At 40.7% G+C, this 24,410-nt stretch overlaps 2 protein-coding genes across 4 annotated transcripts in view; one reads left to right on the top strand and one right to left on the bottom strand.

Annotated features, from left to right (window-relative positions):
- The window catches only part of AVEN (apoptosis and caspase activation inhibitor), a 186,480-nt gene that overhangs the window by 36,494 nt on the left and 125,576 nt on the right, over positions 1 to 24,410 (top strand). Inside the window, exon 3 of one of the 3 annotated variants that reach the window (XM_065547711.1) lies at positions 10,455 to 10,547. The exons of the other annotated variants lie outside the window; for them this stretch is intronic. Within the exon in view, the coding sequence (XP_065403783.1) occupies positions 10,455 to 10,547 (93 nt within the window). The remainder of the gene's footprint in view (positions 1 to 10,454; positions 10,548 to 24,410) is intronic. 3 annotated transcript variants of the gene reach the window in all.
- Positions 1 to 24,410, bottom strand: part of CHRM5 (cholinergic receptor muscarinic 5) — a 97,474-nt gene that overhangs the window by 59,885 nt on the left and 13,179 nt on the right. The gene's annotated exons all lie outside the window — the stretch shown is intronic.

Below are 24,410 nucleotides of genomic sequence, written 5' to 3'. Positions count from 1 at the left end.
TGAGAAAAATAAATGTTTTCTTTGATATTGGAGGAAACATTACTTATATTTATAGGAGGCATGATAAAGTTTCTAGAATATATGTTCTCTTTTTTCTTCCTTTTTTTTAAGTAGCCGGGCATATGCATAGTAGTGGATATGCACTTATTGGAGCCAGATGCACTGAGCACCAAGTTTTTGATTGTGCTTTTGGATAGTCTTCTCTGTCAATACAGTGAAAACCCAGTGTATCCGTGATCAGCTGTAATCGAAGATCGATTGCACCTTCAGTGATGTGATGCTGTAGAGCAGTAACAGGGAATAATGGGGGAGTGCTGGGTGTACAGATGGCTGCAGGGTCCCTACTAAGGTGTGGCGTAAGAATTTAAAGAATAGCCAGCCTGGGCGACAGAGCGAGACTCCGTCTCAAAAAAAAAAAAAAAAAAAAAAAAAAGAATTTAAAGAATAAGTGGAAGATAGACGAGTGATTTCTAGGTGTTGGGGATGGGAGGGTGGGAGGTGGATGTGGTTATAAAGGGGCAGCATGACAGATCCCTGGGATGCTGATACTGTTTAGTATCTTGACTGTGGTGGCAGATACATAAACCTACACAGGGGATAAAACTGTATAGCACTTAATATACACACATGTGCACAAATGAGTATGAATAAATTTGAATAAGATTGGCAGATTGTATCAGTTTCAGTGTCACTCTCCTGGTTGTGATATTATATTATGGTTTTGCAAAATGTTATTGGGGGAAACTGGGCAATGTGTACAAGAGATCTCCCTGTATTATTTCTTTACAACTATGTGTGAATCTGCAGTTACCTTAATAAATAATTATTGCCAGGTTAAAAAGATACAGAGGATGCAGATGTGAGAAGCAGAGAAGTAAAACAAAAATAATACTTTGGGACTGTTTTGAATTTTTTCTTCCGCATGACTTTGATGTTGCTGTTTAGTTCTACCTTTCTTCTTTATCCACCTGTATTTTTGAATGCCTGCACGAGACTAAGAACCATAAAGTGATGCATTCTCTTCTAACTTAATAGAAGATGCTTTTCTGAGCAGGAAAGAAGTACATCATAAAATTGTGAGTCAGAAGCACAGGATTCAGTTTGTCATTACCATAGATGATTCAAATAGCATAACTTCTTTAGGTTTGTGGATTTTTCTCAACTCATTGACTGTTCAAGGACTAAATAATTTTTCCTGTCAAATGAGTGCTTCCCTCTTGGTACCTATATTTTGGCCAATTATGGGTTTATAAGCATTTTTCTTCAAGGTGGTAGAAGGGAATGAAGGTAAAATATGAGCTGGTTAGTTTTAATTCTCATCAGCCGTTCTGCCAAAAGATGTAGGGGGAGAAAATTGAAGTAATGCAATGAAATTAACTTGTGGACTAAAGTAGATTTAATTCAATCAGTGTGTAGTCAGTTACTAGTATCTGTCAAAAAGAGATACTTCATAAATGTTGGAAGGCAGTTAAAAATTCTAGTCCAGGCTGGGTGTGGTGGCTCATATCTGTAATCCCAGTACTTTGGGAGGCCGAGGCAGGTGGATCGCCTGAGGTCAGAAGTTCGAGACCATCCTGGCCAACATAGTGAAACCCTCGTCTCTACTAAAAATACACAAAATTAGCTGGCAGTGGTGGCAGGCGCCTGTAATTCCAGCGACTAGGGATGCTGAGGCAGGAGAATTGCTTCAACCGAGGAGGTTATAGTGAGCCGAGATCGCACCACTGCACTCCAGCATGGGCAACAAGAGCAAAACTCCATCTCAAAAAAAAAAAATTTTTTTTTGTCCAACCTAGCAGGCCTGTCCTCTGGTTTATGATTTTGGTTATTTATTTTAGCATTTTATTCATAATTGAAAACCTGGCATGGATTGAGTCTCCCATGTATTTTTCTTGTAGTGTCTTTGCTTACTGATTTCTTCTGAAGTAGCTTGTTTATCTGTGATTGGTTTTTTTGGTGATTGCCAAAAAACCCTGTCTTTTGATATGTGCCTACGTTTCTTTCCCACTCTGTTGCTGATTTATCAGTTTCTTCTCATGATAGCATAAGACTGAGAAGAGCTTCCATGCTTTTTTCACACTCAGTGTTTTGGTGCTATATTGGTTTACTTTCAAGAGCTCAACTTCATTCTCTGATAATAAAAATTCTGCAGTATGTAGTGTTCTCTAGGTAAGCTGACCATACTCCTTGAAACGATTCTGCTTCCTAGTGTACTATCCTTGTTGGTATAAATAAATATACAACTGAGAAAAAATATTGCTCGTTCCTTAGGTGTGCAGTCATAAACTTTTCTAGATATTGCCAAATTGCCTTCCACAGTAAAGATGAGCTAGAGTTCCTAGTGTTCAGTATCTCTGCAAATACATAGTACTGTTGGACTTTTAAATTGTGACCAGTTGACTGAATGGTATCTAGCATAGTTAATTCAATAGATATTTAAGTACCCATTGTTTCAGCTATTGGCTTAGAGGCTGGGCATAGAGTGGTGAACAGAACAAATATAAACGCCTGCCTCACAGAGTTGACTTTCTACAGGGTAGAGACAAACAAGAAGAATATATAAAATGTTAAATGCTATAATTGCTTAGAATAGAAATAAAATGAGGAAGGGCTGTTACTAGTTTTAGAAGTAGCCTGGGGTCTTACTGAGAAGATAACATTTAAGCAAAGATCTGAGGAGGGTGAGGGAGCAAGTGAGGATATCTGTGGGAAAAGTGTCCCAGGCAAAGGGAATAGCAAGCTCAAAGGCTTTGAGATTAGGAGGACAGGGAATCGCAAGGAAGGCCAGTGTGGCCGAAGCAAAGTGAGCAAGTATGCGATGGGGTTGGAAAGGCATTATCCAGCCAGATCGCATAGTATTGTAGGTCATTGTAAAGATGACCTACAATACTGAGTGAGATGAAAAACCAGTGGAGGGTTTGAAGAGAAGAGTGATATAATTTTACTCCTGTGTTAACAGGATCATTTTGCTGTGTTGGAAGGAACTGAAGACTGGCAAGAGGGGAGCAGGTAGACTAGTTAGGAAGCCACTGCTACTACTGATAGCAGATAGACTAGTTAGGAAGCCACTAATAATAATCCAGGTGAGCAGTGGTGGTGGTTCCTGGGTCCAGAGGAGAGCAGTGGAGGTGGTGAAAAGTGCCTGGGTTCTAGATCTATGTAGAGGGAAGAGCACAGAACACTTGCAAATATTGGGTATGAGATAAAAAGATATGTAAGGATGACACTAGGTTTTTGGTCTGAACAGCGAGAAGAAGGGAGTTGCCCTTAACTGAGGTGTGTAAGTTATAGGAAGTACTCAGTGTTGCATGTATTAAAATTGAGATGTCACTTAGATACCTGTTGCAGTCAGAATTCCTTAAGAAATGGCTGGCACACTCAATATAATTGAACATTTTTTTTCTTTTTTTTTGAGACAGAGTCTTGCTCTGTCGCCTAGGCTGGAGTGCAGTGGCCGGATCTCAGCTCACTGCAAGCTCCGCCTCCTGGGTTTACGCCATTCTCCTGCCTCAGCCTCCCGAGTAGCTGGGACTACAGGCGCCCGCCACCGCACCTGGCTAATTTTTGTATTTTTAGTAGAGACAGGGTTTCACCTTGTTAGCCAGGATGGTCTCGATCTCCTGACCTCGTGATCCGCCCGTCTCGGCCTCCCAAAGTGCTGGGATTACAGGCGTGAGCCACCGCGCCCGGCCAGTTGAACATTTTGACAAAGGAATTATTTACAAAGGTATATGTAGAGTATAATGAAAGCACTGAGGTAGTGCTGAGTTGAGAAGGCAAGTAGCAGCAGAGATGGTACCACCCTAGTTACTGGAAATTTGAAGAGAGTCATAGAGAGTTGGCCTTGGGAGGAATCACCTTCAGTGAGGGGACTCAGCCAGTGAAGATGACCCCACACTGAGAGAGTCAGAGGAATAAACATTCTCTTCTTGTCTCTGCCAAGGCTTCCATAAGCCTAACCTACTGGAAGCCAGAAGACAAGGGAAGTTGTAGTCCATACTGGTCAACCTTCTAGGGCAGAACAGGATGGAGAAGGGTGGGGGATAAATCTGCATTGGCACATGGAAGAGACCCGGCACAACATGTAATAGGCGGCATGGAGCAGGCTGCTGGATAGAGGAATGTGGGGTTCAGGATCCAGGCCTGGGCTGGCAATAATACATTTGGGTGATGCCAGCCTATAGATGATATTTGAAGTCATGAGAATGTATGAGATGACCAGGGGAGTTATTACCTAGAGAAGTACTGATTCCCAGGGACCACAGTGTCTACAGTTTAGGGTAAAGAGAAGAAAACAGCAAAGGAGACTGAGCATGAGTGGTAGAAGAAAGAACCAGGAGAGTGTAGTGTCTTTAAGTGTTTTGAAGCAGGAGGAGAGATCTGTATCAAATGCAGTTGATGACAATGAAGAATTGACTGTTTAACAACGGGAAGGTTATTGGTGATCTTCACAAGTGCAGTTTTGTGGGAGTGGTGGGATAAATTTTCTTGACTTTAAAAAGAATGTGGGAGGAGACGTTTGAGACAGCAGGTATAAATGACTTAATTTTAAGGAGTTTTGTTATAAAGGAAAGGAGAATAATGGGCTGGTGGAGAAGTGGGTTAACACTTTCTAATTTTTTCTTTTTTTGGCATTTCTTTTGTAGCGACAGGGTCTTGTTATGTTGCTTAGGCTGGTCTCGAATTCCTGGGCTCAAACAATCCTGCCTTGGCCTCCCAAAGTCCTGGGATTACAGATATCAGCCACTGTGCTTGGCCAGTTAAGACATTTTTTAAAGGTGGGAGAAATAACTACATGTTTACTTGATGATAGATCCAGAAAAGAGGACGAAAATAATATGGGGAGGGGTGAGTATTCCTGGATCTATGTTCTTTAGTAGATTATGAGCTTGATAGGATCTATTGTGTAGGTGGAGGGATGGCCCATTGCTGGGGCTTGGGCAGTTTTCCAACTGTAACTGGAGGAAAGGCAGAATATATGGGCATAGATATGTGTAGATGGGTAGATGTCACAGGGGCTTGAGGAAGCGGTCTAAGAAAACCATGGATAAGTGTTGTGGAGGAGGTACTGGAAGTAGAAGGTAAGAAATAGTTGTTGGGGAAGTGAGAAAGTATAGTTTCTTATTTTCCAAATAGGAAAATGCGGTATAGATGTTGGGTGACAATAGGGGCCCACATGAAGTTGGTATTCATAAATTTAAGGTGAGAACAGGTATACTTTTCCCCGACTCATATTGTGCTGTATGGGTGCAGGCCCAGAAAGACCGGACAGAAGGGTAGGACTTAATCATGATTATAGTTTAGCAGAGCAAATGCAATGAAATGAGAGAGGGAAAAGGAGATGATTAGAATGATTGACATGAATTTAAGTGGGATAAGGAAATAAGTGAAGATATGGGGGAAGATGAGGGGCAGTAAAAAGATCGTGGGATCACAGGACTGCAGATTCTTCTGGGCAGAAGGATTATTGACCTTCTTGAAAAAATGTGAGTTGGAGAGGTGGGAAGTGGTGGCTGTAGATTAGAATGTTTCATGTTGAGATTTGGTGGGGCAGGGGGTTGCAGATGATGGTAATGATAGAGTCTTATCTAAAAATATGGGCGTGCCTGGCTGTGAGGTGGTGTGGAGACCTCATCCTTGGAGGTTTTAGTTTACATTTCCTTAGTTGTTGCTGACATTGAACATCTTTGTATTTGTGGTGCCTGCTTTCTTTGTGAACTGCTTGTTCACATTCTTCGACCATTTGGCTATTTTGTTTATTATTGATTTGTGGGTTAAAAAAGATGTAATCTTGACACTTATCTTTTGATATTTGTGTTTGCAGGTGTCTCCTGATATGAGATTCACTTCTATAGTGGTGTCTTTCAGTGCATTGTTTTAAATTTTAGTTGAATTTATCAATTTTCTAGCCTACTGTTCATGGTGTTTTATGGCCTTGAGAAATCCATCTTTCCCCCAAGGTTAAAGATGTTCTCCTATATTTTCTTATAAAAGTTCTAGTTTAGCTTTTTTTTCCTGAAGAGTGTTACATTTTATTGTTTGCTACATTCTCCTGCCATGGTTTTCAGCTCCATTGGGTAATTTAAGGTCTTCTCTATGCTGTTTATTCTAGTTAGCCATTCGTCTAATCTTTTTTCAAGCTTTTTAGCTTCCTTGTGATGGGTTCAAACATCCTCCTTTAGCTCAGAGAAGTTTGTTATTACCAGCCTTCCAAAGCCTACTTCTGTCAGCTCGTCAAAGTCATTCTCTGTCCACCTTTGTTCCGTTGCTGGCAAGGAGCTGCGATCCTTTGAAGGAGAAGGGGCGCTCTGGTTCTTAGAATTTTCAGCTTTTCTGCTCTGATTTCTCCCCATCTTTGTGGTTTTATCTGCCTTTGGTCTTTGATGTTGGTGACGTACAGATGGGATTTTGGTGTGGATGTCCTTTTTGTTGATGTTGATGCTAGTCCTTTCTGTTTGTTAGTTTTTCTTCTAAGAGGTCCCTCAGCTGCTCAGCTGCAGGTCTGTTGGAGTTTGCTGGAGGTCCACTCCAGACCATGTTTGCCTGGGTTATCACCAGCGGAGGCTGCAGAACAGCAAATATTGCAGAACAGCAAATATTGCTGCCTGATTCTTCCTCTGGAAGCTTCATCTCAGAGGGGCACCCGCCTGTATGAAGTGTCTGTCGGCCCCTACTGGGAGGTGTCTCACAGTCAGGCTACACGGGGGTCAGGGACCCACTTGAGGAGGCAGTCTGTCCATTCTCAAACACCATGCTTGGAGAACCACACCTCTCTTCAGAGCTGTCAGACAGGGACGTTTAAGTCTGCAGAAGTTTCTGCTGCTGTTTGTTCAGCTATGCCCTGCCCCCAGGGGTGGGGTCTACAGAGGCAGCAAGCCTTTCAGAGCTGTGGTGGCCTCCGCCCAATATGAACTTCCCCAGCCACCATGTTTACCTACTCAAGCCTCAGCAATGGCAGACGCCCCTCCCCCTGCCAGACTGCTGCCTCGCAGGTCTGTCTCAGACTGCTGCGCTGGCAGTAAGCAAGGCTCCATGGGCGTGGGACCCACCGAGCCAGGCGCAGGATGTAATCTCCTGGTGTGCCATTTGCTAAGACTGTTGGAAAAGTGCAGTATTTGGTTGGGAGCGTCCGGATTTTCCAGGTATAGTCTGTCACGGCTTCCCTGGGCTAGGAAAGGGAAATCCGCTGACCCCTTGCACTTCCGGCGTGAGTTGATGTCTCGACCTGCTTCAGCTTGCCCTCCGTGGGGTGCACCCACTGTCCAAGCAGTCCCAGTGAGATGAACTAGGTACCTCAGTTGGGAATGCAGAAATCACCATCTTCTGTGTCAGTCATGCTGGGAGCTGCAGCAGCATTTTAAAAACCTAAATGATATAATGACCTACTAATGGCTTATGACCTGCAATTTGGAGTGGTCTGAAGTATCTGATTCATTTAATCATTTCAGTAACTTCGAAAAAATGTCTTGAGATGGTGAGTTTCTTCACACGCTCTGCACAGTTCACAGACGGGGAATCCCTTACTCCCTGGAGAGACCAGGGACAGCGATGAGACTGAGCAGGAGCTGGGTCTCAAAATCGTTTGCTACATTCTTTTTTTTTTTTTTTTTTTGAGACGGAGTCTCACTCTGTCGCCCAGGCTGGGGTGCAGTGGCACGATCTCGGCTCACTGCAAGCTCCGCCTCCCGGGTTCACGCCATTCTCCTTCCTCAGCCTCCTGAGTAGCTGGGACTACAGGTGCCCACCACCGTGCCCGGCTAATTTTTTTTTTTTGTATTTTTAGTAGAGACAGGGTTTCACCGTGGTCTCAATCTCCTGACCTTGTGATCCGCCCGCCTTGGCCTCCCAAAGTGCTGGGAGTACAGGCGTGAGCCACTGCGCCCGTCATACATTCTTTTGCAACCATTTTAGATTGGTGGAGAGAGGTAACATAATTACCGTGTACTTCAGTCGTCTAAACAGTATATACCCTTTTGGTTTCCATTTTCTGTGTTTCTTTATGAGTATATAATTTCTATATTATGTACCAAAGTAGTGAAATTAGGAGCAATTTATCAACCTTTAAAATTTTGATTTTGATGCTGAACATTGAAGTTTGGCCTGTGATGTGATAGTTTTCTTTTGACAATGTGGTTTAGTGTAAGGAATACAGGCCACCAACTCAAAGAAATGTGGATTTGAATCTACTTCTGTCATGACTCTGTCTACCCTTGGGCAATCCTGTTTCTCCATGTAGGAAGAGCAAGAATAGAAGTAACAGTGCTTGATTTGATGATGCCAGCGTCTTATCTTAAATTTACCACGGATTTGAGTTCTGCTTAATATGTAAACATGGTGCCTACTTTTAGTATTTATTGAATTTTTTTGCTAATAGAACCTTAGTTATCTGTATTCAGTGAAGTCAAATTTCTTTGTTCCTTGAATGCTAGACATAAATAGCATTGGTTGTTAACAGAATTTATTTATATTTTTCTGAGAAATTAAAAGTTCTTGGGTATAATATCCTTGATTGTTGAGTCGTTTATTGAATGCAAGTGTGGTTCTGAGTCTCAAAGAATTTAAAAGTCAGTGGTCTTAGGTTAAGTAATAAAAATAAGTGTTTCCCCCCTTTCTCTTACTTGTAGTTGTTCCCGTCTATCATTGTTCATCTGTTTTTCTCTTCTATCTCAGTGTTTGTTTGCCACGTGCCCTGAAGGATGGCCACTGTCATCACAGTGAAATGTAATCCAGATTTGGTTTCTCAGACAAAGGCTCTATGCTTTTTTCTCTTTCTTTCTTTCTTTTCTTTCTTTCTTTCTTTCTTTCTTTCTTTCTTTCTTTCTTTCTTTCTTTCTTTCTTTCTTTCTTTCTTTCTTTCTTTCTTTCTCTCTCTCTCTCTCTCTCTTTCTTTCTTTCTGTATTCATCTTTTTAAAAAAATAATTTCAATTTTTATTCTGGATTCAGGGAGTACATGTTCAGGTTTGTTACCTGGGTATATTGCATGATGCTGATGCAGAGGTTTGGGATACAATGGATCCTGTCACCCAGGTACTAAGCATAGTACTTAATAGTTAGTTTTTCAACCCTTGCCCACTCTCTCTCCCCTCTCTAGTAGTTCTCAGTGTTTATTGTTGCCATCTTTATGTCCATAGTACCCAGTGTTTAGCTTCCACTTATAAGTGAGAAGGTGCAGTCTTTAGTTTTCTGTTCTGGTGTTAGTTTGCTTAGGCTAATGGCCTCCAACTGCATCCATGTTGCTGCAAAGGATATGATTATCGCCACATAGTATTCCAAGATGTGTATGTACCACATTTTCTGTATCCAGTGCACTACTGATGGGCACCTAGGTTGATTCCATGTCTTTGCTCTTGTGAAAAGTGCTGCAATGAACATACACTTGCATATGTCTTCTTGGTAGAAAGATTTCTTTTCTTTTGGATATATAGCCGGTAATGGGATTGCTAGGTCGAATGGTAGTTCTGTTTTCAGTTCTTTGAGAAACCTCCAAACAGCTTTCTAGTGACTGAACTAATTTCCATTCCTACCAACAGTATGTAAACATTCCCTTTTCTCCACAGCCTCATCAGCATCTGTTTTTTTCTTCCTTTCTTTTTTTTTTTTTTTGACGTTTTAGTAATAGCCATTCTGCGTGATGTGACATGATATCTCATTGTGGTTTTGATTTGCATTTCTCTGATGATTAGTGATATTGGGCATTTTTTCATATGTTAGTTGGCTACTTGTATGTCATCTTTTGAGAAGTGTTTCTTCATGTCTTTTGCCCATTTTAAAATGGGGTTGTTTTTTACTTGTTCAGCTGTTGAAGTTCCTTATACATTATTAGACCTTTGTCAGATTACATAGTTTTCTAATATTTTCTCTCATTCTATAGATTATCTGTTTATACTGTTGATAGTTTTTTTTGTTTTGTTTTGTTTTTTGCTGAGCAGAAACTCTTTAATTAGGTCTCACCTGTCAATTTTTGGTTTTGTTGCAATCGCTTTTGAGGACTTAAGGACTCAAAAGTTTTCCCTTGGTATCCAAGAGGGATGGTTTCAGGATGCCTGTGGGTACCAAAATCTAGGAATACTCAAGCCTCTGATATAAAATGGCACAATATTTTAATATAACCTATGCAAAAAGTATAGATATCTTCCTTTATATACTTTAAATCATCTTTAAATCACTTGTAATATCTAATGCAATGTAAGTGCTATGTAAACTTATACTGTATTATTTTTTATTTGTATTTTTATTGTTGTATTGTTATTTTAATATAATTTTCTTTATTCATTTATTTTTAGAGAGACAGGGTCTTCCTCTGTCACCCAGGCTGGAGTGCAATGGCATGATCATAGCTCGCTGCAGCCTCGACCTCCTGGGCTCAAGCGATCCTCCTGCCCCAGCCTCCTTAGTAGTTAGGACTATAGATGTGTGCCGCCCACGCCTGGCTGATTTCTTCATTTTTTTATAGAGACAGGAGCTTGCTATGTTGCTTTGGCTGGTCTTGAACTGCTGGTCTCAAGTGATCCTCCCACTTTGGCCTCCGAAAGTGTTGAGATGACAGGTGTGAACCACTGTGCCTGGCCAGTATTGTTATTTTTTATTTTTTAAAAATATTTTTGATCTGTGGTTGGTTAAGTCCACCAATAAGTGGGGTTGCCTGTATGTTATTTTTTCTTCCCAAATTAGCTGGACCTCTGGTCCAATTCTCAGATGTTATTTGGAAGATAGGCCTTTATCTAAGAGTAGAGAATATAGACCTTTATCTAAGAGTAGCGAATACAGCTTAACATATATTCTCTAAGTAGATTTCCATTGTAACAGTGAACGTTTGAAGACTGGTAATTAAAAAGTGAATTTCTGTTTCACACACAGTGTATGTATATGTTGATGCTCACTTTGGAAGATAGTTTGCCATTTTCTGATAAAACTGAAGATCTAGCACTTTCACCCTTACAGGATACTCTAGAGCAGAGGTCCCCAACCTTTTTGGCACCAGGGACCGGTTTTGTAGAAGACAGTTTTTCCACAGACTGGGGTGGGGATGATGGTTTCAGGGTGATTCAAGCACGTTACATTTATTGTGTGCTTTCTTTCTATTATTATTACATTGTGATATATGGTGAAATAATTATACAACTCACCATAATGTAGAATCAATGGGAGTCCTAAGCTTGTTTTCTTGCAACTGGACGGTCCCATCTGGGAATGATGGGAGACAGTGACAAATGATCAGGCATTAGATTCTCATAAGGAGCTTGCGTGCAACCTGGATCCCTCGCATGCGCAGTTCACAATAGGGTTTGGCTCCTATGAGAATCTAATGCTGCTGCTGATCTGACAGGAGGCGGAGCTCAGGCCATAATGCAAGCAGTGGGGGGTGGCTGTAAATAGAGAAGAATCTTCGCTCACTTGCCCACCACTCGCCTCCTGCTATGCAGCCCGGTTCCTAACAGGCCACAGATCGGTACTGATCCATGGTCTGGGGGATGGGGACCCCCTGCTCTAGAGAAACTCTAGCACGAATATTCACAGCTGTATGTTCAGAAGTGCCTCAGATGGAAGCAATACAAATATTCATTAACAGTGGAATGAATACTTAAATAAGTGGATGAATCTTTTCAACATAGCATGAAGTAAAAGAAACATGCCCACAGAATTCTTTAGTATGATTCTATTTATGTAAAGTTCAAACACAAGAAAAAAACCCAATTTTTTAGGGATGTGTATTTAAATATTAAAGTGACAATCAAGGAAATGATTATTCCAGATATCAGGATTGCGGTCACCTCTAGTGGGGAGATGAGGAGGGCCAGATAGCAGGTGTGGTGGTGGCAGTATTCTATTTCCTGTCCTGGATGATGATCATTTATGTTCGTTTAATAATTATTCTTTAAGCTCATATGTATTATCAGTTTTTTTTTTTTTTATTTTACAGATCTCTTTTTTTTTTTTTAAGACGGAGTCTTGCTCTGTCACCCAGGCTGGACTGCAGTGGCCGGATCTCAGCTCACTGCAAACTCTGCCTCCCAGGTTTACGCCATTCTCCTGCCTCAGTCTCCCGAGTAGCTGGGACTACAGGCGCCCGCCACCTCGCCCAGCTAGTTTTTTGTATTTTTTTAATAGAGACGGGGTTTCACCGTGTTAGCCAGGATGGTCTTGATCTCCAGACCTCGTGATCCGCCCGTCTCGGCCTCCCAAAGTGCTGGGATTACAGGCTTGAGCCACCGTGCCTGGCCTGATCTCTTTATAAAAGAAATAAAAATCTTTAAAAGCAAATTTCTAATGGTAAAATTTCTGTTACCACCATAGAGGTGGGAACCATTTTTGGAGAGGCAGCCCTTTCCAGCCTGCTTCCTTCTACTTGTGCCACACAGGCACTGCCTGCTCTGTTTGTTTCTGGCCATGGACAGTGACACCCTCATTTTTATTAGTGGTGGATATGGGAAAGGGGACGGTTGTTCAAAGTCATACTTTTTCTGGTAGGACTGTGAGTCTTTAGGTATCTTTGTAGAACTCTTTCTGTAAGTCTCTGAAAGAGATACTCATGCCTTTGGCTTTTCTTCTTGAGCAGTATTCTTGCAGTTCTAAGTTACATTTCAAGAGCTTTGAAAATGGCACTGTATTCTTACCTTCAAACGTAAAAAGTCAGATCTATGAGAAATTTCTTCTGCCCTTCACTTTTTTTCCCCAAAAGTCGAATCATTGAATTCATGCCATATGCATTGTCTATTCCTTTCAAGATGTCACAGATAGCCAGAGTTAGAAAAATGTTTAACAGCGTGACCAGAATGCACTGGATCAATATTCAAGATAAACAGGGGGAAAAATATTATGTGCAAGTCTATAAACACTATTTTTAGAGATACAAATAAAAACAAAATAACCAGACTGCTGTTTGGTCAGTATAGTTGTTGACTCTGCATATTTTTGCTTAAAACTATTCTATATTTTCTTCAATTTAATTTGATGAAAAGCTGTTTTGGGTAGGAAATTTTAATTGTAATGACATTTGAATTTCTTCCCTCCTCTGTATCCTTGTGTCAACAATTAGACTGAAGGGAAAAGAAAGGATATTACTCTAGCAGCCTGTACTTTTAAATTAAACCTCAAATCTTTTCTTTCCATGAGGCAACAAGACAGTTTTACGTGTCCTCATTGATGCAGTTCCTCTTTCCCCTCTTCTGGTATGGTATATAGTTTGTACTAATATAGTCTCATATTACAACGGCAATATAGTAGAAGATTCTTCCCTTTGATATTTTAAAACATCTGAAATAACACAAGCAGAACTATACATTAAAAAATTTTTTTGTTTGTTATGGCTAACAAGGCTAAAAAAATTCTCAACTGGATAACCAAAAAAAAAAAAAAAAAGGAAAAAAGGAAAACTCCAACAACAAAAAAACCTTTCCTTATAGCTGAATGTTGAATATTGGGCCTAATTTGATTTTCTTTTTAAAAACCTTCAAAAGATACAAGCAGAATCTGTGTGCTAAACTGCTAGTCTCCAGCGCCATTTTGTGTTTTTTGTTGTTTTGAGACAATTCTTTGTTTTTACTGCTCCAGCTGCATCATTTTCATCATCCTGAACTTTCATTTTCCTGCCCTGAAGTTGTATATTTCCTTTAGCAGATCCAGCCTAGGCAGCTTTATTTCCGTTTCCTTTTCCTTTAAATCTATGACCTTTTGAGTCTCATTTGTTTAGGGATTCTTGGTGATTTTACATGAGTTTTTTTCAGTGTTTCTTTTTCTACCTTTCCGTCTAGTACTTTCCACATCGCTTCCTTGTTTCTTAGTCATAGGTTACAATTACTGGCTGCTTCTGCTTTATTTAGTATTTCTTTAGCTTTTTTCTTAAATAGAATTAATCTCTCTTTTGCTCTACTACTAAAGTGTATCCATTTTATTTCCCCATGATTTGAGAAAAGGATATGTGGGTGCTTTCTACAGGTCAGATTATCTAAGTCACCCCAAAATTTCAGCAAACATCTAATCTAGACATGTCATTTGAGCATCCTCAGCACTTCTTTTTTTTTTTTTTTAAAGTTTATTTTTGTGGGTCCATAGTAGGTATACGTATTTACTGGGTATATGGGATATTTTGGTACAGGTGTGCAATGCATAATAATCACATCATGGAAAATGGGGTATCCATCCTCTCAGGCGTTTTATCCTTTATAGCACTTCCATTTTTCTTCTTGCTCTTGCTTCGCTCTGAGTTTAGTGTATACTTTGTTTTGCTTCATTCTTTTTTTGCAAAATAATCCTCCTTGAAAAGTATTAGAAAGTCTGTGTTTTTATACCAGGGTTCAGGGCCGGGGTCTCTATAAACTTTTTATTGGATTTAATAGTATCAGACACTGCAAATGTTGATTGCTTAAATGCTTTGTGTAATGTTTTTCTCATTTGAATATTTAGTGCTTGACCTTTATCTTCTAATCTTTAAAAGATTAGACATAAAAGAATTATGTCATCAGGGGTTGCATCCATTGGGAAGCCTTTCATATGAATGGATCTGGTTTTACATCATTTTTTTCTATACTCATCAGTTGCCAGAGAGACATTTTGTACTAATCAGAGGGAGGTTTGTTTGGAAATCTTCCAATTTTAGTTTTATCTGTATTTTCATTAGTTCTGCCTTTGATTTGTTCAATGCTTCTGTTATATTAAAATCTGTTGTTAGGTAATGTAACCTGTTGAATTTTGTTATTTCCAGTGGTATCCAGCTTTCATCCAATTTAGTCTGTTCCTCTAAAAAATTTGTCTTATGGCAAATTAAAGTCATCAACATAATACTTGATTTGATGGTGGTAGGTTTCAGTCCCCAAAGCAGCCACTGTTTTCACTATCACCATTTTTGGCTGCTGTGGTTATCTTTCTGGTCCCAGGCCCCCAGAGCCGAGCCATAGGATCGCTAGCAGAGACTGTACTCTCAAGTTCACATGAAGGACTGAATGTTTACTTTTATTATTAGATAATTTAAACTAGTTATACTGGACTTAGCTTAATGAGAGAACATTAGTGACTCTTTTTTGAGTTTAACTTGTATTCCAGATACTCTTCTGGTTACCAAATGACTTGTATTCCAGTTACTCTTCAGTTAGACAACTGGCTGCATCATCAGATCATCTGGGTACTACATTGTTTTCTTTCTTTTTTTTTTTTTTCAGACAGGGTCTCACTCTGTCGCCCATGCTGGAGGGCAGTGGCATGATCTTGGCGGCTCACTGCCACCTCCGCCTCCCAGGTTCAAGCAATTCTTTTGCCTTAGCCTCCTGAGTAGCTGGGACTATAGGCACGCACCACAATGCCCGGCTAATTTTTGTTTTGTTTTGTTTTTTTGTTTTTTGAGACGGAGTCTCACCCTGTTGCCCAGGCTGGATTGTAATGGTGCAATCTCGGCTCACTGCAACCCTCTGCCCTCCGGGTTCAAGTGATTCTCCTGCCTCAGCCTCCCGAGTAGCTGGGATTACAGGCGCCCACCACCACGCCTGGCTAATTTTGTGTATTTTTAGTAGAGACGGGGTTTCACCATGTTGGCCAGGCTGGTCTCAACTCCTGACTTCAAGTGATCCTCCTTCTTTGGCCTCCCAAAGTGCTGGGATTAGAGGTGTGAGCCACTGTGCCCGGCCTCATCTGGGTACCATGTTCTAATAGCATCTAGTGTATCCCTCTCAAGTGCTATTGTCTCTTCTTTGTATGATTATCTTTTTTCTTTTTTATTATACTTTAAGTTCTAGGGTACATATGCACAACGTGCAGGTTTGTTACATATGTATACATGTGCCATGTTGGTGTGCTGCACCCATTAACTCATCATTTACATTAGGTATATCTCCTAATGCTATCCCTCCCCCCTCCCCCCACCCCACAACAGGCCCCAGTGTGTGATGTTCCCCTTCCCGTGTCCAAGTGATCTCATTGTTCAATTCCCACCTATGAGTGAGAACATGCGGTGTTTGGTTTTCTGTTCTTGCGATAGTTTGCTGAGAATGATGGTTTCCAGCTGCATCCATGTCCCTACAAAGGACATGAACTCATCCTTTTTTATGGCTGCATAGTATTCCGTGGTATTATATGTGCTACATTTTCTTAATCCAGTCTGTCATTGATGGTGTATGATTATCTTATGGACTCATAACTCTCCTTAAAAAAATTAAGATTATTTTAGGTGGGTTTTGGGAAGGAGAGCAAATAAATGCTTCTGATCAATGTCATATTTAATTGGAGTTGACGAATTCTCTTTATTTGCTCTAGAAAGATAATAAAAGGTTATTTTTGATAAAGTCCTTAAAATCAGGGTAGAACCTCTTCTAAAAACACATGAAACATGAATTCAGAGACTACGAAAAGGGACAGCTGTAGCATTAGTATTGTGGTAGGAAAGGCATCTTTTCAGTAGTGTACCTGAGGTGTAGTGTGTGTGTTTAGGTTTAGGTAGTAGAACAGAAGGAACACTTGGTGGGTGTCAGGGGATCTTAGTTTTGGTTTTGGTTTTGGTTATCTTAGAACCTTTTTGAACTCCAAACAAAACCAACTGTTAGAAATAATATCTCCTTGCTTCCATCTAGGGATAGTTGTGAAGATCATGTGGAATTATTTTACAAATTATAAACTTCTATACAAAAGCTACGAATTACTTTTTAGGTGAAGAGAAGCAAATTGTTGGGTTGGAATATACTGTGGGTCACATTTAAAATTAGGTCATTAACATGAGGCTGTCATTAAAATATCCAAGCATCGTACTAACATATATATGTAATTAGAAAAATAAAACAAATAACCATTAACTCATTTTCTCTTTTATTTAGCTTTTTTTTGTGTGTATGTGATTTGTTCAACTGTTTTAACTTCTGCAACTATAGAGGTGATACAGGGAACTTGAAAGATGATTAAAAATAAGAAAAACAGGATGTATGATGAAAGGTTTAGGATGCTAAGCAAAAGAAGTCTGAGAAATGGTTTAATAATTTGTGTTTTCCAAGTTGTAAAGACAAAGGAAAAAAAAATCAAATCTACTTAAACTAAAATGCAGGGGATTTAGATTAGCCATTTGTGTTATGAGTGTTAACTGGGCATCCAAGGGAGAGTTGGGAAATCACCTTTACTGAAAAACTTTCAAAATGGGTTTGGTTTCATTTAATGGAAATGGGTTCAACAATGGTCCTTCTTGCTGCATGGGATAGAGTAAGGTTATTTATTAAGGAGTTTTTTCAACCCTGTAATTCTGTTCTCTTGGCTTTTAATTTTGTGATAATTCTACAGTGTTTTTTACCTGTGTGTTAAGCGAGCACACTCAGTGTCCTCAGAAGGGTTAGGCTTAATAGGCACGGTGTGTGTGTGTAAATGAGCCCTGTGGCCACTAGTGACGCTGCAGCCGCAGGTGACCTTAAGCTAACAAGCTGATGGTGGTCGTCAGTGCTGTCATTTCCTGAAACCTACCAGGTGAGGCTCTGTGTGAGATGTGTTACATGGGCACTTTCTCCATTTCATTAAATCCTAGCTTTAACCTAATAGGGTAGATTTCATTATCTCTCTTCTATACATGTTGAAACTAAGCCTTAGAAATAAAGTTCAACAATTTGTACAAAATTCTCATATCTCTTAGGTAGCAGAATCAGGATTCAATTTTAAGTATGCCTGACTTCAAAGTTGGAATTTTTTGCACTTGATACTATTCATTAAAATTGAAATATATATAGTTGATCATCTGAAACTAAAAAAAAAAAAAACTCTATGTTTTTCTGTATCACTGTCTAAGATACACATTTTTTGTTCATTTCTGCAAAAAAAGAAGCTGTGTTGTTTACACTTGGTCTGCAGCTTCAGGGAGGGTTTGTGGTTGGTTAAGAAGCTGCCTTTGGGCTGGAGGCAGACACCTGGACAGAAGCCTCAAGGCTTGGGAGCTGCAGCCAGGCCTCAGGGCACTGCACTGCGAGGCTCCCAGTCGTGTGGGAGGGTGAGTCTTTTGGCCTATGGAAGTTGGTCCGGTGGTTTTCCTTCTTGATGCATTTCACCTCCTTGTGTAGACAGTCACAGAGAATGCGGGTCTGTGTGGCTATAACGCAGGGCATGCAGACCCATGGTTAGGGTTTTCCCTGGGGCCAGGACAGCTTCCTTGGCATCCAGGGTGTGACCCCACCCATCCTGGGGCAGCGTCTGCATGCAGCGCTGATTATGAATCTTGTAGGCATGCTTGGCATGCTAGTTTGCCAGCTTGTAGCAGAAGTGGTTCCTGCCTTCTGGGGCCACACTGTTGCAGTTGAAACAAAAGCCCAAAGAGAGAAAGAGAGAAGTAGAGGAGGCCCACAGATACAGGTGGACCAAGCAGCTGGCAGCAGCCTTGACCTCGGTAGAATAATTCTGGTAGATTTCGGAACTCATGTTGGTTGGAGATAAAAACCATTGTTAGCTGGTCTGAGAAGAAGGGGATAGGCAAGGAGATGGTCCCAGAGGAGAGGAGAGTGGAGCGTAATCAGAGACTGGAGTAGGGGAAGACTCTGAGTCTGTGGGTTTATTCCATCCTAACACTGTGGAGGCAAGACACTGCCTGGTGGCTGTCCATTGTTTTTCTCTTTTCTTTTCCTTGCCTTTCTCCTTTCCCTTCCCCTTTTGTTAAATAAAAAGCAAGCCAGCATAATAAATGAATTTGATCTTAGTTTATCAAATGAAAAAACCTTCAAATGTACCTTTTCCAACTGAAAGGTGACATGTGCAAAAGAATAAAGCACATGTGGGATACTGCATTGTACATTCTTAGTCATTGTCATGTGTGGAGTGGGATGGAAAGAATATCCTCACATGATTTGTGGTGAGAATACTACATTGGTCTCAGAATTTTCAGTGACTTGAGAATGGAATTAATGCTAATGAATTATAAATATATACTGTTTAATTTAGTGGCATTGAGTGGTGAGGATGTCAACATACTGCTTTTCATAACCCGTGGTGATAATTCCTCTTGGAAAAGTAAATCTATATTTTATCTGTTTATTTAGCACTTGAAAAGAACCTGGGCTGGGCGCGGTGGCTCACACCTGTAATCCCAGCACTTCAGGAGGCCAAGGTGGGCAGATCACAAGGTCAGGTGATTGAGACCATCCTGGCTAACACAGTGAAACCCCGTCTCTACTAAAAATACAAAAATTAGCTGGGTGTGGTGGTGGGTGCCTGTAGTCCCAGCTACTCGGGAGGTTGAGGCAGGAGAATCGCTTGAACCTGGGGGGCGGAGGTTGCAGTGAGCCAAGATTGTGCCACTGCACTCCAGCCTGGGCGACAAAGCGAGACTCCATCTCAAAAAAAAAACAACAACAAAAAAACGAACCTGATATAGAGCCTTATGGTCATGATCTGTTATATTCTGTGTATTGCACATGAAGGGAAATATTGTCTTTAATAATGGTACTGCTGGTTTTTTAAAATCATGAAGTTTCAGAAAGCTTGCTTTCTTCACCTCTTACTTTCTAGCTAAGCAGATACTTAATGTGGTTTTATATTTACCTTTAAAATTCTGTAGTTGTGGAGTCTTCTGCCTTGTGTTTGTAAAGAGTTTATAAAAATTTCCAGTGAACTGTGGGGTTTTCATGAATAACCCCGAGAAACAAAAATCAACTTAATAGAATCCTAAATGTGTTATGTCGTCATGAATTTCTCCCTCCATGGGGGAATGCTGTGTGAGTCAGATTTGTCAGAGCGATATCAGGCACCTGGAATTTCTGGCATTCTGCCGTTGAGAGAATCACGAACCTTTCAGTATTAGAGAAGAATCCTCAGAGATAGTTCTTTCACTGAACATTTCTTGAACTTCTATTTTTGAACATTTCCTAGAAATTAATAGAATGAAGCTTAAAAAGATTAAGTGACTGTGTACATGGTCGCAGAATTGGGAACAGTAGTCTTTGGCTTCAAACTTAAGATTTCTAGCTTATAGGTACTTAGTTACCAAACGCTAAGGAATCAGGTGTATCATGCACCATGCCAAGTGCGGAGGGTACAGAAATGCCTGTCACACACTGCCTGTCTGTCTTTTTTTTTTTTTGAGACGGAGTCTCGCTCTGCCACCCAGGCTGGAGTGCAGTGGCCGGATCTCGGCTCACTGCAAGCTCCGCCTCCTGGGTTTACGCCATTCTCCTGCCTCAGCCTCCCGAGTAGCTGGGACTACAGGCGCCCGCCACCTCGCCCGGCTAGTTTTTTTTTTGTGTGTGTGTTTTTTAAGTAGAGACGGGGTTTCACCGTGTTAGCCAGGATGGTCTCGATCTCCTGACCTCGTGATCCGCCCGTCTCGGCCTCCCAAAGTGCTGGGATTACAGGCTTGAGCCACCGCGCCCGGCCCTTGTCTTTCAGAATATTGTTGGGAGAGCTGAAGTGCAGTGGCCCAGACTGCTCCTGGTGGGTATGTCAAGAATGCAAGGCTCTGACTGCTCCTTCTCTGTATTTCTCACAGTTGTGTTTTCAGCAAGCAACCCTGAGGGATGACGTAATATCTCCCCCAGGCTGCTTCCACTTGCTCAAGGAACTTACTCACTTACTGGAAGGAACGCTGAGCTGAGGGCGTGCACTCAGCTCAGTGTTCCTCTCAGATCACAAAGGAACACTCAGCTCAGTGTTCCTTCCCTGTGACAAAGCCCACAGCATGTACAGGACTCTTTGAATTACCACTTTGAGACGGGGGCGATGAGGAACCAACAAAAATTAACATGAGGTTTGACTACTGCTTTTGCCAGAGGCACCTTTGTCTCTGGCCCAGGTGTCTCATGTCTTCTGCTAGCACCCATGAAACAGTAACAGGCTAACCTGTCAGCTTACAGATGGGGTGGAATCTCAGACCCTGCATAGTTATTGGCAAATATCTCTTGTGAGGTGATTTAGATGTGAGGAAACCAACAAATACAGTTCAGCGTGGCGGGTACAGAGTGCTGTGGGATAACCCAGGGAAGGTACCCAGTTCAGCTGGTCAAGGTCAGGAGGCTTTTCTGATTCCACTGCTCTCAAGGTGAAGATATTGGTGGGTTCATCTATTGAGGGGAGATCTTTTCATTGTTAGTGTATGACACAGGACATGTCACATGGTTCGTGATGACAGAGCTTGGTAAATGAGTGAGTGAACTGTTATTTGTGGTTATTGGGTGTGATTTACTGCATCAAAGGTTCCTTATGTTTGCTCTTAAAAGTTTGTCTCATTTTTAAAGACCAAAGTCCTGGGAACATGCTTGTTTTTCAATGAAAAGCAACTCATGTAGAAACCTACCATGAATAGGCCGGGCGCGGTGGCTCATACCGGTAATCCCAGCACTTTGGGAGGCCAAGACGGGTGGATCACCTGAGGTCAGGAGTTCGAGACCAGCCTGATCAACAGGGAGAAACCCTGTCTCTACCGAAAATACAAAATTAGCCAGCTGTGGTGGAGCATGCCTCTAATCCCAGCTACTCGGGAAGGTGAGGCAGGAGAATCACTTGAACCAGGGAGGTGGAGGTTGCAGTGAGCGGAGATCTCGCCATTGCACTCCAGCCTGGGCAACAAGAGTGAAACTCCGTCTCAAAAAAAGAAAAAAAATCCAAAAAATGAAAAACAAAAAACCTACCATGAATCTATTCTAACAGGTGAGGAAAGTGGTTGAGTTTGCAGAATATCTTGTATGTAGATTAACTTAATACTAAATGACATTATGGTCCAATTACTTATTTTGTGAACTTTTTATTTTCTAATACTTTTTAGATTTTTCAGAAGAGTTACAAAGATAATACAGCAAGTTTCCATGTACCTTCTACCCAGCTTCCCCTAATATTATTATTTTATATAGCCATGATATCTTTATCAAAATGAAGAAATTAACATTGGTATACCACAGACTTTATTTGCATTTCTCCAGTTTTTTCCACTTATGTCCTTTTTCTCTTCTAACTTGGGATACCCCATTGCATTTATTCTTTGTATTTCCTTAGTCTCTTCTTATTTGTGACAGTTTCTTAGTCTTTTCTGAACTTGACACTTTTGAAGAGTAGACCATATTGTAGAATGTCCCTTAATTTGGGTTTTTCTTATTTTTATTTTTATTTTTCATGATGAGGCTGAGTTTATGGATTCTGGAGGAGAATACCCTAAGACGATGTACCTTTCTTGTTGGATCATGTCAGTGGACACAAAATATTTATAGGCCTTACTGCTGATGATGTTAACTCTGATCACGTAGTTACCTCTTAGTTACCACTTAGAAACCTCTGTCAGGTTTCTCCCTGTACACTTCCTGTTTTTCCCTTTCCATTTATTGTTCACTAGCAGCGAGTCACTAAGTCCCGCTCGCACTCAAAACGATGGGAGTAAGCTTCATCCATGGAAGGAGGAATTTCTGGGCATGTGTTAAATACAATGACAGTAAATAATATTTTGAGGCTATGCAAAGATACTGTTTTTCCTTAAAAGTTCAGTGGAACTAGTTCTCTCTGAATGAAGCCGAGATTGCCTTGGACAAGAGGTCAAGTTATAATGACTAAATACTTGACCTTTTTATTTATGCTTTACTGCAGAGCTATCTATATTATAAATGGTGCTATTCTTGTGTCATTGAACCTTCTGTCAATTTCTTTGAAGAGTGGAAGCATTTATATTAACTGAATGGGGTTAATGAGGGTACATTTGTAAAACAAGGTGAAACATCAATAATTGATTTTAATTTCTTTCTCATTAATCAGTTACAAAAAGCTTATTTTATCTTTTGTCATTTGTTGCTTACCAAGTAAGAAGCCATATATATACATACATACATACATATATATACACACACACATACACACATACACACACAGTATGGACATATATGTATATGGTTAGCTATATCCCAAGTGATTTATATATCCATGTCTAAAATCCATTGCTTAGAAAAACCTGCCTTAATGTTGTGCTTCCTGTGCAAGAGACAGTCATGGTCCATGCAGTTAAGAGGTGCAGTCTTTCAAAAATTATCCCAACAGGAGTTGATGGGTAGGAAGTAGGCATGTCCCGGTGATCCAACAGTCATCCCAGGACATGCTAACCATTTGGTTGATCTCCCTCAGAAGTTGGGATAATTCTAAGGTAGCCTTTGTTGCCTTAGGGGTGGTGTCCAGATGGCCTGGTCCAGAGAGAGAATGTGGTTAATGTGTTTTTAGATTCATAAGGGGAAAAAACATCATGGTGTTTGGATGTACAACATAACCACATTCCTTACTGCTGTTCTTGGAAATGCCATAACGTAGCAAATTCTTGTTTTCATTACTAAATTCAAAAATTTTGACTCAGAAGTGGTAGTATTTGGTGCAGTGCTAGATATGGGTACACACTTGTAGCATTTAAAAAAATTGTAAAATCTTAAAAACGATCAAGATGTGGCAGTGCTGAGTTAATAGCAGTCAATCAAATTGAATTTGACCATTGGGACTGAGATTTGGCCTCTCAACCATATATTATTGCTTTGCTCCAGAAAATATTTTAGTAGTATTGTCAGAAATGCTTCCATTTACTTTTTCCTTTTTTAATTTTTATTTTTGGCAGAGCATTTGGTAATTCTTGAGGTCATTACTAGGGTTTGGGTTGGGATGGGAGAGGGTGTGATCTTATAGGAATTTGAAATTGAGAAGGCAGCACTGCTGAAAAATGCATTACGGCCAACCTCTGAATTAGGTTGACTTAATTTGTTGGGGGCAGAGGGCAGAAGAGATGTAGGTGTTAACAAATATGTTAAAATAACTCTTATTTAGTGCTGGGTGTGGTGGCTCATGCCTGTAATCCCAGCACTTTGGGAGGCCGAGGCAGGCGGATCATCTGAGGTCAGGAGTTCAAGACCAGCCTGGCCAACGTGGTGAAACCTTGTCTCTACTAAAAAAAAAAAAGAAAAAAAAAATTAGCAGGGCATGGTGACATGCACCTGTAGTCCCAGCTACTAGGGAGGCTGAGGCAGGAGGATTGCTTGAACCTAGGAGGTGAAGGTTGCAGTGAGCCAAGATCGCGCCACTGCACTCTAGCCTGGGCAACAGCGCGAGACTCTGTTTCAAAAACAAACAAACAAACAAACAAAAACCAAAACTCTTATTTATATAGTACCTGGCTAGATATTTGGTATTTTGTATACATTTTATTTAAGTTCAAATTAGCCCTTCAGTGTTAGTATTAGACAATTTTGTGGATGAGTTAAATTAAGCTCAAGGAAGTTAGGTAACTTAAGATCACATAACTAGTATGTAATGGAACTGCAGTGTGAATTCCTTTCAATCTGATTCTAAAACCCATAACTCTTCTTTATATTGCACTCTCGTCCTCTGTGGTATGCATACAGTTGGCTGTGCAGCAGTAGGCCCTTTTGGTATATTGTATAGAAAATGAGCCATTTCATTGTTTGGGAATACTTGCGTTTCCTCCCCTTCCCCCATTTTTAGTATCTGTTAAAAGAAG

This window comes from Macaca fascicularis, chromosome 7 (genome assembly GCF_037993035.2).
Source record: "Macaca fascicularis isolate 582-1 chromosome 7, T2T-MFA8v1.1".
In the NCBI taxonomy this organism is placed as follows: domain Eukaryota; kingdom Metazoa; phylum Chordata; class Mammalia; order Primates; family Cercopithecidae; genus Macaca; species Macaca fascicularis.
This window is presented reverse-complemented; position numbering and strand designations above follow the sequence as displayed.